This window comes from Pelecanus crispus, chromosome 2 (assembly GCF_030463565.1).
Source record: "Pelecanus crispus isolate bPelCri1 chromosome 2, bPelCri1.pri, whole genome shotgun sequence".
NCBI lineage: Eukaryota > Metazoa > Chordata > Aves > Pelecaniformes > Pelecanidae > Pelecanus > Pelecanus crispus.
In genome coordinates, this window is record NC_134644.1 from 282785 (window position 1) to 302689 (window position 19905).

Below are 19905 nucleotides of genomic sequence, written 5' to 3' on the forward strand. Positions count from 1 at the left end.
CTCCGCAAGCTGCAGCTATAGGTGCTGCATCATTTAGACTGGGGTGGGTGGCAGGAGAGCAACAATGACAAACTGGGCAGTGAAGACAGACCCTGGCGTGACAGAGCCATGCAGATGGGAAGAGACCTCAGGAGGTCTCTAGTCCAACAGCTGCTCAAAGCTGGTCCCATTAGATCAGGATGCTGAGGAACTTGTCCAGCTGACTTCAAGCATCTCCAAGGATGCTGATCCCACCTCTTCAGACCCTGTCCCAGTGTCTGACCACCTTCCTAGTATTTTTTTTTCCTTTTATCTAGTTGGAATTTCCCAAGTACCACCTTCTGTCTGTTGTCTTATGTCCTGGAGTAGGAACTTGTGGGGGAGGGGGGGAAGGGACTCTTATGTGGATACCCAAATGCACACACTTGTGCACATGTACACACACACACACACAGAGTAAAAGGTAGATACATAGAGCTATGTATATACCTGGACATGCATTTATTTATACTATGTTTATACATATAGACATACACATATGTACAAACAAGACTTATTTTGCCCTCATGAAGACAGTTTCATCATTTACAAGGGAATTCTCTCTACCCAGACCTGCCCACTCATTTACCTGGGAAATGGTTCTTAAAGAACTAGGAAAGGAGTAGTGATTGCATTCCACGGGGTATTTATTCACTCAGTGGTCCGCTCTCAGGAAAAGGTTTTCAGTGCACCAAAGCTGGTTCACAGCATTCTCTAACAATGGGGCTTGCATGAAGATCTGATGGGCCACGACATGGTGCTGGTGCTACTGTTGTTCCTTAGTCAGCCTCTCCAAGACTTCCTCGGATGCTTAGCTGATCTGCTAGTGGCTCACTGAGCAGTTCCCCAGGGTCACACTGGGCTTTTTTTCCCAAAGCTGGTGTGCAGCGGGGGCTGTGATGGGCCCTCTGACCCCAGTACGAGCAGACTGAGTCAGGGCAGAGGAAAGCTGCGCTGTGCTGTGCTGCCCCGGGGGGGAATCCGTGCTGCTGCGGGTTTAGGGAGCAGCTCACCATACTCCTGGCCTGGGTCAGGAGTGCCTAGCCGTGGTGTGGGGACACGGCTGGTGCCGCACGTGCCCACCCTGAAACAAGGGTGCACAGCCCTGTGTGAGAGGTCAGTGCTCAAAGGAGCACACCCTTTGAGGCAAATTGTACTCTGCAACGTGGGTGTCATCGCTGCAGGAATCCTGCAATGCAACGAACCTATACACTGGTGGGGAGAAATGGGCTCTGACTGCACATGGTCCGGGGAGGAACCATCTCCCTTCCCACTGACCTGGCACCTGGGAAGGGTCATGAGCTCCCCCCAGCCACCTCCAATGCCTTTACAGCCAGCTCCACAGCAGCACACAGAGTCCAGGGTGCAGCTGCAGAGGGGATTTTAGTAGCTAGTCTGGTCATGATGGCCTCAGCAGCAGAGTGCAAACTCCTGGTGGGCGCATCTTCAGTGTCAAAGGAAAATGACTCCAGACCTGAAAGAAGTTGTCAAGGGCATGCTGGAACTGGGGGTTGGGAGGAGAGAGAGAGTCTGTAGCCACACTCTGCTGTGCTGCTGCTCATTCAGGTGCTGGGTGAGTTATGAAGCACTTCATGAGACTGCAGTGCTTGGCAATCCCCAGCGAGCCAGGATTGCTGAAACCCGTCCCAAGCAAGGGTCCCACTCACCTGCTTATACTGGACCTTGCACAGCCTACTAGCTCGTGCCAGTGTCCTCAGCTGCCAGGCTGAAGTCTCCTCCAGAGGGCTTTGCGAGGACCTGTGAGGCTTTTCTGCACCCACAGGCAGGCCAGATACTGAGAAATAAATGGGCATAGGGTGCGGGTGCTGTAGTGGAGCGTATTGGTGATGTACCTTGGTAAGCACAGGCCAAGGGAGCTGGGATGTTGTGTCACAGCTCCGCCCTCTCGTTCAGAAAGGCAGGGCTGATTGGAAACACCAAAGTGCAGAGCAATAGCATGTTCTCTGCTCTGGCCAGCTCTTGTGAAAGAACCTCCACATGTACCCAGTGCGTGGCCCCAGCTGCCTCGGGGCTGGGTGTACTGCCCCTTGCCATGGCTGCTGCCCACCTACATACCCTCCAGGAGGCTGTGCCAGCTCAGCCAGGGATGCAAGAGGGTCCATGGGGCTTGCTTTGGGAGCTGTGCCCCATGGGCTTGTCCTGGCATGGTCTGCTGTGCCCAGGCTCTCTGGGAAGTGGTGTAGACCTGTGGCACAGCTGGTTTCCAGCTTGGGGCTGCACACCCTGGATGTGCTGATGGCATGAGTCTGCATCCAGTGCTCCTGCCCTGCAGCACCCATAGCCTGCTGTAGTCACTGCTGCAGCTCAGTGGTGCGAGTGGTGCTGCCTGGCTGCAGCAGGGTCCTTATGGTGCTGCCAAGGAGCTGGTGTGGTCATTGCTGCTGCTGGGGGCTGCATTGCACAGGGACAGCCCCACTGTGCCCCTGCCCTGGCACACTCCTGTGGCGTACAGAGCAGAGTGGAGGGTCTGCCTGTGCCCTCCCTGGCATCAGCCTAAACATGGACACAGCAGCTCCTGTCTCAGCCTGTCCTGGCCCGGGACCACATGAAGCCATGTGGGCCACCTTGGTGCCGAGTTGTGCTCCAGCAGTTGGGTAACGCCGGGCTGGGCCAAGGCAGGGCAGGACCCCAGTGCTGCTGCTGGGGCCTGGCCCCACGGCTGGATGGGGGCACGCTAGTTTTCTTAACAGGGACACTGTTGTTCAGCACAACCCCCTTCTTGCTAGGGACAGGAACAGCACGTCGCAGCCCAGAGGCTGCCCATGGCAGGCACAGGCCCTTGCACTGGGGCAGCACATCAGTCTGGGGTGGCAGTGCAGCCTCCCTTAAGGAAACTGGGTGCCAGCTGCCCTGGGTGGCCTTGCCTGCCTGGAGAAAAAGGCTTTTTGTCTTGGCTTTTCAGGACCATGTCAGAGCACACGGGGAAGCTGCTGGTGCTCCCCTCCCCTGAGCGCAAGTAGAAGGGCAGCCCCTGAATTCCCTGCACCCGTTTGCAAGATGCCCGGCGGGGCACCGGGTCTGTCTCCACAGGGCTGTGCGCTGGCAGCGGTGCCACCACCAGCAGGACCTGGCCAGGGCTGTGGGTGCCCCGAGGGGGGCTGCACGCCCCCACGGGCACCGCGTGGCCCAGGAGGGGCTGCTCAGGGCCGTGTGGCCCCAGGGCTGTCCTGACGCGGCGCCTATTGGCACAGCCGCTGCTCCCAGCGCTGACCCCGAAGGCTGAGCACAGGGGCAGAAGGGTTTGGCTGGAGCCCCTGGTCCTGGAGGCTCTGGTGCTCGGTCCAGGCTGTGCCGCAGGCCGGGGCGCCCGGCGGTTCAGGGCAGGGCTGGGATGGGAAGGGAGGCGCCGGGGCTGGGCTGGGCGGGATCCCACGCAGGAGATGATGTATGGGCAGATGTATCAGATCGCACAAGATAAACAAGCAGTGAATTTCATCAGGGCCCATCATGGCTTTAATTTGGCTGCCTAATGAGTCAGATCCAGCCGCGCAGATAAAAGTTGTCAGAGCCGCAGCCCTAATGAATTTCTTGCCACTTGTAATCAAGGCAGCTTGTCTGAGGGGGATGATTAATGGGCCCCAGAGGAGCTGCCGTCCCTCGGCTTCCATTCCCGCTAATGCAGTCGCCAGGAAATTAACCAAACCCAGCACCGGGCCGGGGCCGGGGCCAGCGCGGGGGCACGGATGTGCACCGCACAGGAGAGGGCATGGGGAACGAGGGGCAGGCACGGGCGCAGGTGGGGAGGGCTGGGACCGGGATGAGGACCAGGACAGGCTCCACGATACTGGCACACGCAGCTGGCACGCGGAGATGAGTTAAGGGGCTGGTGGAGCGGCTGGGGCCACCATCTGCAGCCACCAGTGTGGCAGCCCTCTGCCATGGGAGGGGCACGGGGAGGAGGCAGCAGGGGTCTAGAGGGGACTGCTGAGGGGTACCTGTGGCAGGTGGGGTGCTGGGGGGAGAGTGGGGTGTCTTAGCGGCTCCCTTCCTTGCAGCACCACCACTCAGGCTTGGGGACCCAGACCCGTGCCCGGTCCCAGTGCGGTTGGCCAACCTGGACCCAGGCACAGCAAGGGAGGATGCTGGAGCCCCAAACCGTCACCTGTGGCGTGGCCTTGGGTGCAGCCAGCAGAGAACTGGCAGCACTGGGGCCTTGCTCTGCCAAAAGCTGGGGGAAGCATGTGGGGTCAGGGATGGTAGAGTGGAGACTTATGGCTCCCATCACTGCCTGGGGAGGGCTGGCTACACCTTGGGACCAGATGAGCCCCAGTCTTCCGCAGCGATCTTTCAATCTTTTTGCTACAGCAAACCACCCTGGGTCCTTGCTCACCAGGACAGCCCACCATTCCCTGCCCATCTCTGCCCCCTGCCCCTCCACCCAGCTTCAAACTCCCTCTGTGGCACAGAAACCAGCTGGCTCCAGCACTTCTGACTCGGCATGTTCCCTGCCCAGCACACCCCTCTGCTGTGCCCATCTCTGATCCTGCCAGAACCACGCATCCCTCTGGGACCGCGTCCCTGCACAGGGTTGACCACAGCACCCAGGGTTGACCGATCTCCCCTCCCCATCCCAGCACTCTGCCATGTCCACCAAGGGGCCCAGTCCAGTGCAGGACTGCTGTTACCAACTCTCCAGACGGAGAAGAAAGGGCTGAATGTTTGTCAGTCTGGGATGGAAGCCCACCAGACCCTGTAGTGTGGGCAAGCAGCAGACCAGAGGCTGCACTGGAGGCCCAAAAGGCAGCACACAGAAAAGCTGGGCTGGCAGGAGGTGGGTTGCTTTATTGGCCTTTATCTCCTTGGCTGCAGATAACACACACAGGGCAATTCATGCCAAAGAAACAGTATATACAGAGTGTCCATATAAATATTTCCAATGTACATTTTATACACAAGTGACAGAGACGTTCCACAGCAGCGTCCAAAGCCTTGGGGTTCCAGCGCTCAGCTGCAGGCTTGGCCCAAAATCAGAGACGCTCATCTCTCTCCTCTTGCTCAGCCGGAGACCAGCCCCGCCTGGGCAGCAGCGGGAGCCAGCGGAGATGCTCTGATGGAGACACCGTGTGTGAGACCTGGAAGGACAGTGACTCTACAGACAGACACAGCTGGGGATCCTGGGATGGCCATCCTCTTGCCCCTCTAGCTCACCAGAGAGGCTGGAGGGACCTTCGTCCAGGGGCTGCACGGGAGAGAAGCTCCCTTTGCATCAGCATGTGGGGAGTGGTACCAGCGAGGGGATCCCTCCCTGCACCGGCCAGAAGCAGAGAGGGTGCAGTGGAGAAACATGCACCTCCCGCTGCCCCCCACCTCCCCACTGCACCAGGGGAGCACAGCAAGGCTGACATGGGAGGGAGGGCAGGAGGGAAGTGCCCAAACTGCCTGTTTGGGAGAGCGGGTGCAGCAATCACCCTCCCCAGTACCAGCTGTGCAGGGGAGGGCTGCGCACCTTGAACTGCCTCCAGCCCCTGTATTATCTACATGTGTATGTGGTGGGGGGCACACAGAAACTGCCTCTCCTCCCCCTGTACCGGTTATGAGAATGGGGTGTACTGGAGCCCCCCCATCCCAGTGACTATGAGGGAGCCCCTCTGCAAGCTGACAGCACTGGGTCTGCACAGGGGCCCCAGCTCCATGGGGAGAGTCCACAGGAGCCGGCGCAGAGGAGCAGGCTGCTGGCTCCCCGGCCTCCTCCTGGCCAGAACAGGGGGCTCGGCCGTGCTGCTCTCAGACCCGCTCCTGCAGCCCTGGTCCCCTGGCAGGGCTGGAAGGTGGCCACGTGGTGAGTGGAGGGCCCCCGAGGAGCTAGACAGCACTGGGGCTGGAGCCCAGCTCAGCTGGCACCACGGTGCAGGCGTTATTGTTGGCGTTGGCGTTGCGGCGGGGCAGGCTAGGGGTCAGCGTGGTGACGGCACTGTCGCTGGGGCATCCGTGCTGCAGCAGGATGTCGATGCACTCCTGGCTGCCGGCTCGCCGGGCGTAGGCCAGCGGAGTCAGGCCCCGAGCATCCCGGCTCTTCACGTCCACCCCGTACTGTGCAGGAGAGAAAGCAGCTCGTCAGTGGCACCCAGGTGCCATAAGGCCCACAGGCACAGGGCTGGTGCAGCAAGAGCACCAAGAGAGGCAGAAGGGCTCTGTGGCACTGGGGTGGGCAGGGCAGTGCCAGTGGGCATGGGGGGGAACCCGTGGGAGGGGGATGGGCAAGGGGTGTCCCAAGACCTGGGAGCGGGGAGACGCTGCAGGGGGGAAGCACTGGGACAGGGCCAGAAGAGCTGTGGTGGAGGGTGCGGGGTCCTGCCTTACCCAGATGAGCAGCTGCGTAAAGACTACGTTGGCCATGGCGCAGGAGAGATGCAGTGCTGTGCGCCCATCTCCATCCCCGTAGGTCTCATTCACTTCCTCCTTGGTGCCGTGGGCCAGGAGCGTCACCACGAGGCGCAGGTCATCCTCCACCACAGCCCGCAGCAGCTGCTGCCCCAGCGGGATGTCCGACTGGGGCAGCGGAGCCAGGAAGAGCTTCTGCTCATACTTGGCCCGGATCCAGCGCTCCTTCTCCTCCCTGCCAGATGGGACACTGTCACTGTCACAGGTGGGCCAACCTGCCTGGGCCCCATGTGCAAAGGGGCACGCGTACCGGTGCCGCCACCCTGAACGCACCCCGTGTTAGCAGTGCGTGTTTGTCACACACGGGCACCCCTTGCATAGCCCCTGCTGCAGACACCTCCCCTGCTGTGTCCTCCGCACACATGGCTGTCACTGGGGCTCTGTCACGCTGCTCTGGACACGTGCCCGACACACACTTGTCTCACTGCACCTCCTTATAGCTCCCTATGTACACCGTGCACTTACGTCCATGCGTGCGCAGCAGTAGCGTCCCACACCCACACCCCACTCCTGTCACTGTGCAAAGGGACACCCACACCTCCATGCTAGTGCCCCCGCACACTCTCCTGCATGCCCATTACGTGGCAGCGCGGGGACTGTCTCTGTCCCGTGCTTGTGTGTGGGCCATGGCCAGCGGCAAGAAAAGGTTAGCTGCTGCACACGACAGCCCAGTGCCACGGGAGGCATGTTATCACTGCTGCCGTCTCGCCTGGTGCAAACAAAGGCTGCGGCAGCGTCCGTCCCGCCTGGGGCTGCGGAGCCGGGCGGATCGATGTGTGCTGTGCCGCCGCTATCTGCTGCCATTCTATCCATCTGCATCTGGCGGGCGGCCATCAATGCCCCGCGTGGAGCATGCTCACTCCCGCCGCCCCCTGACCCGCTCTTATCCGTTGATAAGCCGCAGAATGGGCTCTTGTTGGGATGAGTGACAGGAGAGTCGCTCCGATAGGGACAGACAAGGGCCTGAAAGGGACGCACCCTTGAGACCCAAACGATGCTGCCAAGCCGTCTCTGTTAACCCCTTCTGCTTTGCAGCCAGCCACGGCTCCAGCAGTCACTGCATGGCCATGGCCAGCCATGAAGCCTTGCTGGCCCACCAGGACAGCGGGAGAGGACCTCCAGTGCCTGGAGAGCAGGCAGGACCCTAGACACTGGAGTACCTCAAGGATTCCTGCCTGCCTCTCTGGCTGGCTGCTCCCAAACTCCTGTGGTCAAGCCTCCTGCTGTGGTTGCCTGAGAAGCGTCTCTGCAGTCCCCCACCTCCCTTACCGACTGCTTTCAGGGGTGGGCTTGGGGTAGCCTTCCACCGCTCCTTCCCAGACAGCGTTGGCCAGGGCGTTGCCGATGGCCGTCATGACCATGAGAAGCTCGCTAGGCCAGTCGTCCAGGTCCAAGGAGCGCACACGGGACAGGTGGGTGCCCAGGTTGCGATGGATACCGGAGCACTCAATGCACATGAGGGAGCCCAGGTTCAGACTTGCCCAGTCCGGATCTGAGGGCAGCAAGATCAGTGGGGGAGAGTTAATACCAGCATGGACTCACCAGCCTATGACCCAGGAGACCCGTATTTGCAGGCACCTGCCCACCAGACCCCTTCCAAGCCCGGTGCCCCAGCAGAACAGAGAGGGAAGGACCCCAGGCTGGTCAGTAAGGGGTCAAGGACCAGCTTGGCTGGTGGGTCAGCCCCCCATCCCTGAAGAATGGGTCCGTTGCAGGAGAGGATGAGACAGCCCCACAGAGTAGGTCCCTTTGGGGTAGGAGAGGAGGTGGCTGCGGTGGAGTTCCCCTGCCCTCCCTGGGTGAGTGCCCCCACCTCCCAGTGCAGCATTTCTTACTCGGTGCATCGCAGTCCACACAGAAGCTGTTCCCACGTGCGGTGCGGACGGCCTGCATGGCCTGTGCGTCGCTTTGGCTGCCCAGACGAGCCTGAAACAAAATGCATAGGGATCCTCTTTACTCAAGGCCAACTGCCCTGCCACATGTCCTCTCATCACCACCACAAGAGCCTGTCGGGGAGCCGCCAGCACCTCACTCCAGCGGGCACCGCGCAGGCTCTGCTGCAGGACGGGTGTCCAGCACGGGGTCTCAGAGAACAGGGTCCAGAGAGAACACCAACTTCATAGCCAGGTGTGTGCCGGGGGAGCAAAAAGGCAGAGCTGTCCAAGGAGGGAACGGACCAGCAGAGGATCCAGCCCTGGTGGGATGCAGAGAGCTCCGTGGGGCTGGAGCCAGGCTGGGGAGAGGACAGGGAGCTCAGAGAGGTGACAGGAAACCCGGTGGGATCAGCACAGTCCCAGGGATGGGATTCAGCCCTGACTGGGAGCAGAGGGATCAGTACAGGATCCAGCCTGGACAGAGAGGAAAGCCTGCGACAGGGATGGATGCAGCAAACCAGATGCGAGCGAGGAGAAAACAAAGCAGAACTCAGCTGAGGCCTCTTACCTTATTTTTGCTGCTCTCACAGCCCTGCAGGCTGGCCAGGATCTGGCTCTCGATGGCCTGGACCCAAAGCTCTCGCTCCTCTGATGTTGAGGCCTCAAAGAGCCACGTCTGGCCCGTCAGGGACACGATAATGAACTCAAATGGCTCATCTGGTTCTGCAAAAGAAAGGTATGCCATGACAGGGGTCAGGGAAGGAGGGGGTCTGCCGGCCTCGCAGGGCGTGAGCGCGCAGCCAGATCCCTGCGGGCCACTGCCGTGCCCACACATGGGCAGGATCGCCGGCAGCAGTCGTCCCCAGGAGGCTGGGACGGGGAGGCGCAGGCAGAGTGCCTGCAGGGAGGAACCAGAACTCTGCGCCAGCCCGTCTCTCCTGCTGCTCACACGGCTCCCTGCGTGCCAGCTCCGCTAGCGTGGGCTTGCCCCTCCTTCCACACATGAACATCCACAGCCTTGTTCCCCAGCTATCCCGGGCTGGGAAACCCAGGAGGCTGTGGCACCAGACTCCTGGAAGCTGCTTGCGCCTGCTCTCTGCGCCCCGCTCTCCATGCCCTGCATGTCCCACCCTCGGAGAAAGCTGCTGACCTCTCAAGCAGTGGGATCAGCTCCTCCGCAGAGCTGGTGGCCCCAAACAGCCCCATCACCCCCCGAGGGCCCAGAGAGTGCTCAGTGCCTGCCAATGGGTGGCTTTAGAGGGACGGAGCCCTGCACACTGAATCAGGAGATGCAAGGCAGGCCCTTGCGGTGGGCTCAAGGCAGCTCTTCACAGTCCTGTGCATCGAGAAGGGGCATCGTCGCCAGCTGAGGAGTGCAGCAGAGCGGGGGTCCCGCTTGGGAAGGCCTCAGTGCCTGGGTGCTCCACGGACCCACATGACGGCACGGCTGCTGTCTTCCCATAGAGAAGCACTAAGTCACAGAGACCGGGGCAGGAGCTATGAAGAGGCAAGAGTGATGCCATTCTTGGCTCTGGCACCTGTCAGGTGGCCTCTGGCTCCCAAACCTGGGAAGCTGGTGGCCATGGGGGTCCCTGGGAGCTGGCCAAGCGGAGCTGCTTCCATGAGGCACGTGGGCGGCAGCAGGGACGCACGCAGGGCAAAGCGCCCGGGAGGGCAGGGCCAAGCGACCGGCTCCTCAGGCACTCAGCACCAGCATCTGCGCCCTGCAAGCAATCCCAGGAGATACAGCCTCAATATTAAAGCACTTTTCTGGCTGTGAAACACATGGGGACAAATTCCTGACTTTCCATCTTCAGGGAAGATAGTTTTGGCGAGCCCCAAGGGTCGCTCAGACTGCCAGGCACTTAGAGGCTGGGTACAGATGGAAATATTAGCATCCCTACAAATGCAGGCTGCCTGGTAGGTTTCCAGGGAGGGTGTCAGAGCACAGACACCTCTGCGCTGCCTGGTAGAGCCAGCAGCAGAGAGACGGGGCACAGTGAAAACGTGTGAAAGCACCTCAGGCCCCCTGGGCCTAAGAAAAGAGCCCCAAAACAACCAAGAGCCTGCAGAAAAGCAAGACTTAAAATGTCTCCCCTTCTGGCTACTGCTCTGATTGCTGCAATGCCCTCCTAGTCTGGGCTGGGCTCTGCCCTGCCAGCCCATGCCATGGGCTGTGCCAAGCGGGTGCATGGGCCTCAGCTTTACATGGGGTACCCCATCTCAGCTTCGCACCCAAGCACCAGCATTTACCTTTTATTGCCAACTTCAGTAGTTAGTGCAGTAAATGACTTAACTAAGCAGGGCCTGAATGGAATGACTAATAAACGTTATGTCACAGCACACGCTTCAGCTCATAGCAAAATGATTTGTAATTACCTAATTAGCGTTATGCAAATAACACCCTCATCTCCATAATGTGCCTTCCCAGCTCTCTATTAAAAGCAGGGAGTCAACCGCACAGCTCCAGAGACAGCAAGGAGGCCGAGGGGCCCAGCCCGGTCTGCAGCAAGGCAGAGCGGTGCTGGCCTCCAGCCTGGCAGGGTCCGCGCCTGCCGAGGCAGATGTGGGGAGCTGAGCGGAGGGGTCTGGACGGGATCCTCTTCTCTGCCCGACTCCCCCCACAAGCTGCGGCCGGAGGAGTCTCTTACTGCAGAGGGAAGCAGCAGGAGGGCAATGACTGAGGAACCTGCTGCAGCCCGCAGCACCCCAGCAGCGCTAATGAAGGGGTGCAGAGGCCACCAGCCAGATCCCACCAAGGGCATGGCCAACCTCAGCTGCTGCTGGGCCGCCTGGCACCGGCTGAGCAAGGCTGTGTCCGCAACACTCTCAGAAAACGGGTGCAGCCACAGGAAATCTCCTTCAGGAAAGACAGCTCTGCTGGGGGTGGCGGGAGAGCACAGCCCTTCCTCTCTTGCAAGTGCTCTTTCCTTCCTTTGGAGGCACCACCACCTGCATTAACAAGTACCGGGCACAGCACCCAACTCCATCTCTTTCCATCACGCACAGCTGCTTACCCCAAAACAACCGGAGGGTAAAATGCCACTCCTGCTACTGTGCCATGGTGGAGAGCATCATGCTACTCACAGCAGGCTCAGGATCTTGCATTTCATGGGGGTTAGAAGTGTGAGTGACATCTGGTTGGAAAAATGCCCGCCCTTTGCCATTGCTGAGAGCACTCCATGGTGTGTCCTGCACAGATCCCGGCAGCAGCCACGGGGGCTTAGAGATTATCAGCGCTGATGAAATGGGTGGTGCAGGAATGCAAGGCTTGGTCTCCACACCAGCAGACCCTCGAGAGGATCCAATGATTCCAGGATGAAGGGCTCTCCAGGTGAAGTGCCAACTGGTTTGCCTTTCCCAGATAGGAAGGGGAGCCTGTTTCACTCATTTTGCCCTAGAAACAGCTTGGGACTCTTCCTCTGGGAAAAGATGTCTGCAACTGCCTTTCTCCTGCTGGGAATGAGAAACTCTGGGGCATCAGGAGGAGGACAAGACCGCAGGGAGCTGGCAGTCAGTTACACTGCTGGACTCTTCCTCTCTCTGTGATGCACTTGCCTAACTGGGACATCAGGCTGGCCCAGCACTTTGGCCTTTCCTCCAGCTCTCAGCCACAGAAGAGACCCCACAGTCCCTGCTCTGGGGAGCTTCCTGCAGCCAGCGTGCTTCCTACCCTAAGGACGCTTGCTGTGGAGGCTCCAAGGACACCAAATGCCAGCTCAAAACCAAGAATCTTGGAAAACATACACCTGGTAACTTCTGAATACCGGGAGAAGAAATAACCAGACAACAGCCAGGCTAATAGCCACTGCCTCCGTGGCTAGCTAGCACCATCCTCTTTGTGAGCACGTGCATACCCTGGACATGGGCAGGGAGCACCCAAGCACTGATGGCAGCCAGCAGACAGACGACACAGGGAACTACTACCACGGCACTCGGCTGCATCTCCCCAGCACCTGCTCAGCTCCAGCCCACTCACGAGCCAGCAGCTGCCCCCACCTCTTCCACTGCCCCAACCTGTGACTGGGATCTGCAGTCCAGGGGCTTGAGCGCTCCAGCTGTCCTTAGAGACAGTTCCTTCTGCCTCTGCAGAAGGCTACATGAGAGCAAGGATCAGGCCCCTGACAGCTGCAGGACCAATCGCTGCCCAGGGAGAAACATTAATAGCCAGGAAGGGAAGAGTGGCATTTCTTCCTGGGGGGCAGTGACTGCCCACGTGCTTGAGGGAGCATTTGCAGTTCCCAGATCTCGGGCTGGGCCACACTGTTGGAGTAGCAACCACAAAGTCACTCCTGGGGTACCCTGCTTTATCAGAATGGGCCCTATTCTCCTTAAATCTCTCCCATCCCTGGTCTGAGCCACCTGTGGCTGCTGTCAGTGTGTTGCAGAGCCCAGGCCAGCCACTGGGACCTGGGAAGTACTGGATGTGCTTCAAGTGCTCCCTGCTGCTGAGCCGCTTCTGCTGCCACTGAAACAGCAGCAAGCAGGTCAGCACAGTCCCAGGGACACCGTGAGGCTTCCTGCCACAGGCTCACACACTCCATCACCCTTGGTCCTTTCTCTCGCTTGCTCAGTACCTCCCCACCAGACACGAAGGCAGGAATCCCAGCCCAAGCCTTCCCGTGCCGGTACGCTTCCCAGCAGCGAGGAGGCAGCGATCGCCTGCCCTGCAGTGCCTGCCTGCCCCAAGGCTCCCTGCGCGGGGCTCGCTGCTGCTCCCCTAATGCACGGCCCCTCTGCCTCAGGTGCTGTGCTGGGGCAGGGGGTACCGGGTGCCTCCCAGTCCTCTGCTCAGGACGCGCACAGAAGAGGGGCAGGTGGCTCCCTACCGCCGGGATCCCTGCTGGGCTGCCCACACCAACCATGGGCAAACAGCGAGATTTCTGGGGCTCCAACCCCGCTCGGACAGACTTTCCCACCGCCACAGCTCAGGGGCATCCTGGAGCCCTGGGGCTGCCTGGTCCCAGCCCTGGCAGCGATCCCAGTCAGACCAAAGTCCCATCACCGGCTTTGCAAGCCACAGGACCTCCATTCTCCTTCCTCCTTTGTGCCTCACGGATTCCAGTTTTACTCTGAACAAAGGGCCTGTTGCTCTCAGCAGAGCCCGGGAAGAGCTAACAAAGGACGGCAGCTTTTCTTCCACACTAAGGCTTCTTTTGCAAGCAAAATCACTACCTCTTTGCCTGCAGCAATGCAGGACGGCACTGCAGGGCCAGACCTCTTTGGAGGCTTGAGCGAGGCATGGCTATGGCAGGAGAGCGGGGAGCTGTGGGATCACACCCTCGGATACGCACACAGGATTTGGCAGAGCTGGAAAGGGAATCAAGGATTCAAAGCAGCTTCAAACAGTGTGCAGACCCAGTGTCTTGGATGGTCTCGGACGAGTTCCTGAGCCCCCTGGGCGGGGGGGCCCTTACAAGTTGAATCAGACTCAAGTCATAGCTTTAGGGAAAGTATGGGGCTTTTTCGGATTTTTCTGGGGAGAGGCACAGATTTCTGATGTGGCAGGGGCATTTCTGGCCAGATGAAAGGATAACACAAAGCAGATGACACAGGCACAAGGATTTGGACTACCTCTGTTGAAGCAGAATTGACAGCACACCCTTGCCTGCACCATGCATGGGGCACAGGCTCCTTCCCGGTGGCCAGAAGAGCCCCAGACCTTGCCAGCTCAGGCTTGATAGGGCTAAGGTCCCAGATGAAGCCGCTCCTATAGGAACAGGGAGCCCTTTCCAGCTGCCTCGGAGTAGAGGGGCTATCCCAGGGCCAGAAGGCAGAGCCTGTCTCCCTGGCCCTGCGGCTGCCTGCAGGCATGATGGTGGGAGTCCATTATGCCAGCTCCATTAGAATTAGTGGGCAGTGGAAATGAACGCGCTTGTCTCTCTCTCTCTTGATGATTTTTTGATGATGTTTTAAAGACTGAGCTCCGTGAAGAGTTGCTGAGCAGAGTTCGGTGTGAGCCAGCTCTACTAATGGGCGTTAACCCCATGACCCAGCTCCAACGCTGCCCAGCAATGAGTGCTCCAAATGAGAGCAAAATTACGGAGGGCACCGCACAGTGGCCAGGACGGGCAGGGGCCATGTGGCCCTCAGACCTGACCAGCAACTGACTCGCCAAGCTGAGTGGGCTTGAGGACTCCTGTAGCAACCGCAGCGAGGTGATCAGCAGCGAGGTGATCAGCTCTTGTGGAGTTACCCTTCACCAGCCTGCTGTGCTAGAGAGGGGGGATGCCAGCAGCCCCCACGGCCAACAAGCCAGCCTTGGGAGGAAGCATCTCCTCAGGGCCAGCAGATGAGCATGACAGGACTGGGAAGAAATGGGGGGACTGAGACATCCTGCATGCCCTGCCAGGAACCAACACAAAGTGAAAGGACGAGGGTAAGGGAAGACCCCCACCAAGAAGCCAGGGTGGGACAGAGCTCTGCTGCCCAAAGGTGCCCTAGAGCTCAGATGCCCAGCAGACTGGTGGATCTGTCACCGTCACCTGCAGAAACAGCAGGGGATGTTGGAGAGGAGAAGCAGCATGGGGAGAAAGGGAAGCAGTGGCACCCGGGGACTGTTGCCCTTACAGCTCGTGCCAAGGCCCTTCTCTCTGCTCTCAGTGGGAAGAAGCACAGCTTTGAGCAGAAGTGGTACATCTGTGTGGCTAAAACACCTTAGCTTCAGCACATGGCTGGGTGCAGGGATCTGTCCTGCTCTCTGAAAGCTCAGACTACACACCGCATCAATGCAGAAGAGCCCAGCCCAGCCCAGAGACCCCACTGCAGGGACCTCGACGTGGAGTCAAGGGAGTAGCACTTCCCACCTCCTTCCCCACTGATGCCCTGCTTCTCCCTGGGATGCAGGATGAGATCCCAGGCCACCGTGCCTCCCGGGGGAGCTGCAGTGGGACAGGCTGGCCACATCCACATCACTCACACATACCCAAAGCGGCCCCCACGCAGGGCTGGGGCAGCACCCTCAGAGCACAAGCAGCAGCGTGGGGCGTGCTGCTCTTCTATCCCTCAGTATCAGGACACAAAGCAGCTCTGTGGTGAAGACACAGAAGATGGAGCAATGCCCCTCTAGTCACGGCGGGAGATGCGGCACAGTGCTCCTCACCCAGTGCGGCAGGATTGTGCTTCTCCCAGCACTCAGGACGCAGGGCTGCAGTTCTCTCCCCCCACAAGGCACTGGACAGAGCTCCCACACGTCAGCCCACCAGACACAGGGCAGCACTTCCCAGCCCGGCGAGCTGGACAGGGGAGAGCTCAGCACAGGGGACAGGCAGGCACTTCAATGCCAGCACACCAGGCACGGAGAGCCCTCCATGCCAGCTGGCTCCCCAGCTGGCTCCTTCCCGGAGCAGACGGGATGCAGCCCCTGCCCTGCATGCAGGACAGTGTGGGACACCTCCCGCTGCATCCCAGCAGGTCCAGGAAGGAGGAACAGGATCCCACTCAACATCAGCAGAACGAGAAGCAGAGCTCACATCGAGCCATGCCCCGCTCTTGAAGCAGAAGGTTCCTCTGCTCTCCCCCGGCTCCCAGTCACATCCAGTCTCTCCCTTCGCACTCTCCTTCTCCTACTCCCATCCTTTCTCCCACTTTGAGCTGGTGTAGCAGAGGTGCCTCTGGATGCCCTGGTGAGCGGGTGGTCACACAGGGAGGAGACGGGGGGACGCCTCCAGTGTGTGGGGCACATGGCAGGGAACCAAGGGCTGGTCCGGCCTGAGGTCTGGGGAGTTCCTGGCCCATGGCTCCACTCTCCTGCTGCCAAGTGCGTGAAGAGTGTCCAGGAGCAGGGCAGCCGGCAGGCCCCCCAGCCTCAGGATGCTTGTTTGCAAGCTGCCACTGTACCACATCATTATGAGGTGTTTGGGATATCAACAAATTAGCAGGCGTCTGGGAAGAGAAGGATGCAGCACCATTCGTAAATGTCAGCTCGCTGCCTCCTCATTTTGCAGATCATTAAACCCAATATTCCTAACCTGTATTAGTGCAACAGGGACAGGCCCCCTCCACAGCGACAAGCCGCCAGGAGAGCCGCAGCAAGAGCATTGCTATGGAGACTCCACAGCGCCTTCTGTCCCAGTGCCCCCAGACCCCTGAGTGCCCCAAGCTGAGCTGGCACGTCCCCACCGCCCCCGGGCTGGCTTCCCTGCCCGCGGGGGCACGCTGGGCTGGGGCCGGGGCGGGGAGCGCTCCGCTCAGCGACACCAGCAGAGATGGGCACACTCAACTGTACAACAGAGGCCATGCTGCGGGGCACCGAATGTGTGTGCGCATGCGTGTACGCACGTGTGGGGAAGGGCAGCAAAGGCAGTTCAGCCTGCGTATCTGGAAGAGAAGGTGCTCCCAAGGGACAGCGCAGGGTACACTGTGATGTGCAGAGGGGGTCACCGCAAGGGACCAGGAGTGTCATTTCTGTGTATAGGGGGCACGGGGCGGATGCCATATGGGGTGCAGCATGTGCACACAGCGCAGCGGGGCTGGGAGGCAGCAGAAGGGCCATGCGGGGTGCGTGCATGCACTGGGAGCAGGGCAGGTCACGCTGACGGGCACAGGAGGGAGGGTGTGGACAGCACAGGCTCGATGGTGCGTGTGGAAGCTTGCTGCAAGACGCACCAGTGGGGTTACGCATGTGCACACGAGGGTCTCCCAGAGGGGCGACGCAGAGCTGTACAAGGTCCCCCCAGGAACTGCAGAACAAGGGGGTGCGGAGCTGATGGGGACAGGGGATGGGCCGTGGCGCGGCGATGCCCAGGCACAGGCTGTTTTCCTCCCGCCAGGATGGAGCAGGGAGCTCGCGGGGTCTGTAATGAGCAGGAGTGACTTGTTAGCACTGAATTAAGAGGCTTGGCGGAAGGGAGCGCACGGGTGACACAAGCTGCGTGGGGCAGGCGGGAGCTGAGCAATAGCAGCTGGAATCCCCAGCAATCTGGTAAGCGCAGCTCAGCCCTGCGCTCCCAGCTCGCCAAGATCGGCCTCCGACAGCCCCTGACAGTTGGTATTAATCACGCACATCGCCCCAACACAACTCTTTACTGGCCATCAATTTCCCGTGGGTTTTAAAACTAAAAAACAAAGACAAAACCGCGTCGTTTGGCCGCCACTGAGAAGCACATTAAGGGGCTGTCAGCTTCTCGCCATGCACCCTGCATCACTCTTTAAGCACATGAGAAGTTCATTATCCCCGGAGCTCTGGCAGCCATGGGGATGCTGGCGTAGGGAGCGTCGTGAAGGTGCTCCTGCCGTCAGACATGCCTGGTGGCTCCCCGGGGCCCTCCCAGCCCCTCGAAACAGGAGCCAGAGGTCCCAGGCACGGAGGAGGCACAGCTGCAGCGGGGGCTCTGGGCTTGTCTGCGGCAGGACAGGGCACTCCTGGCCACAGCACTTTGCTGGGCTTTGATCTCGAGCAGCCTTTCCTGATGGTCCCTGCAGACTGGCGCTGCAACCCCACCGAGGTGACGAGCTCTTCCCCAGGGCTGCTGCGACGTCCCCTGACAGCCTGACGCCACATCTGCCAGCCTGTGGGTGCTCCCTGACAGCCGGAGCCACACTCTCCGGTTTGGTGACATCCCCGGCAGCCCAATACCACGCTTGCCATAGTTTGCTGATGCTCCCTAGCAACCTGACACTGCGCTCTCTTTAACATGCGACCATGTAAAAAAGCAACAGCTCGTTTGATTTATGATACTTCAGAACAACTAAGATTCAATTGCTCCGCACGTCCCTGGCTCTGATTACCTCCTAAATGAGATAAACTGATGGCAATTTATCCCCAGACCTCACCAACTTTCCCAGGATGCTAACCTGAGACGCTCGTGCCCTGCACACGCAGACGTCGGGCTGGGCGCATCTGAAGGCAGCCTGGCCGCAGCCCAAGCCGTCTGCTCCGCCACACTTCCCTGCTGCCGGTCGTGCCTGGGAGATGTTGCAAGGGAGAGCTGAGCCCGACACCGTGCCTGGCCTGACGTGGCTGCTGAGGTCTCCTGGCAGGAGGCTTTGGGGGGTCCCGGCAGCGGTGCTCCCCACGCTGGCACGGCCACAGCGGCATGAGCTCATGGAGAGCACAGCCGGTCGCGGTGCTGTCCCCCACGCTCCTCCCAAGACGGTGCACCCTCCACAGCGGGACGAGCACCACAAGGGATGGCAGCTCTGCCAGACAGCACGGCAGCCCTGCTCTCTGCACAGCGATTTTTACGCTTTCACCGTGTTGACTATGCGAAAGCAAAAAGCTCAGATTATCCTGCTGTGAAAAAAACCTGCTGTAACTGTTCAAAAGCAGCTAAAAAAGACTCAAGGAAGAATCAGGCATACTTGTGGACACCAGTCCATGACATAAGCCATCAGTCATGCCCATGATGTGGGGCAATGCTCAGCCCCGGGTTCACAGCTGGAACCAATTGCTGACCACTAAGGCATCAGGATGGGACCTCACATAGAAGCTCATTCTCTCTGAGCTGCTTGCTGCCAGTTTCCACCTCTAACGCAGGCTGCCAGGCAGGACAGTGACCTGGCTGTGACTCCAGTCTAGTGCTCGCCCCAAGTGCCTAGGCAGCAGACGACCCAGGCATCAGTCCCAGAGTCACTCCTCTGCCTCCGCCCTGGGCTGCTTGGTCCGGGTGATGAGCCGCCGCGGTGCCCTGGGCCACGTCAGCTCTGGGGAGCAGTCCTAGGGCTGCCAGGGGAGCGACAAAATGAGTCGCCCGAGGAGGGTGCCACAGGCAGGGAGACCAGCACCAATCAGCCGAATGGCAGGCAGGGGATTGTCTGCCTGAAAAGGAGCCCGTGATTCAGCTCTGCAATTTGTACTGAGCACAGGGATGTACAAGGACCCTTTCCAGACAGAGATGTCCCCCTCTCCCCAAAACGGGGCATACAGCTGTTTGCTACTGAAACGTCGGACTGGCTACAGCAGGACCAAGCTGTGAACCTCTAAGTGCGTGCTGCCTCCACACAGCAGCAGCGGCCAGCTCCTGCAGACACGGAGCATGGTGCCGCTGGCACCGGTGCTGCCCGTAGCCCCTCCGGACCCACAGCGCGCACGCCTGGCCTCCCGAGGAGGTGCCGATGTGGGACGACCCGTGAGGACAACAGAGGTGGCCCAGCCTTTGGAGGCCCAATTCTGCAATTGGATCAGTTTTCTAGTATGGTAGATTACATAAAAAACAAGGCAAGCTTTTGAAAAGCCAACCAAAAAGCCAGAAAACCCACTGTACAATACCCGACGTGGAAGGCATTCTGAGCCAGCATGTACCTGGGAGCAGCGGGCTGTCGCCTCTGACAACAGCATTGAGCCAGTGGATGCTGCACCCACCCCCGACTGAGGAAGGACGCAGGCACTTGGAAAGACTGGATTAAAGCTGGAGACACAGAGGTTGGATTGCTCATGTGGCTGCAGATCACAATGCCCCCTCTGCTCTGCTGTGCCCCTCCTGCCTCTGCCGTGCTCTCCGAACTCACGGTGGTGTCCTCACTGCTCCCTTCCCACCGCCGCACTGGAGCAGGCTGAGCAGCCCGCTGCCACGTCCCAGCTGTGGCAGTACCGCGGCTCACTGGGGACGTATTTTTCCTGCTCCTGGTTCTGGTGCCAGAGGCTTCTGGCAGCAGGAGGAGCAACTGTGTG

The 19905-nt window shown here is 59.9% G+C and overlaps 1 protein-coding gene across 2 annotated transcripts in view; it reads right to left on the minus strand.

The window, feature by feature from the left end:
• Positions 1-5841: 5841 nt before the first annotated feature.
• The window catches only part of AGAP3 (ArfGAP with GTPase domain, ankyrin repeat and PH domain 3), a 148952-nt gene continuing 134888 nt past the window's right edge, over positions 5842-19905 (minus strand). For both annotated transcript variants that reach the window (XM_075704778.1, XM_075704777.1), the window contains exons 14-18: positions 8863-9017; positions 8256-8346; positions 7690-7912; positions 6340-6595; positions 5842-6069 (exon numbers count right to left, since the gene is read on the minus strand). In XM_075704778.1, coding sequence (XP_075560893.1) covers positions 5842-6069; positions 6340-6595; positions 7690-7912; positions 8256-8346; positions 8863-9017 — 953 coding nt within the window. The remainder of the gene's footprint in view (positions 6070-6339; positions 6596-7689; positions 7913-8255; positions 8347-8862; positions 9018-19905) is intronic.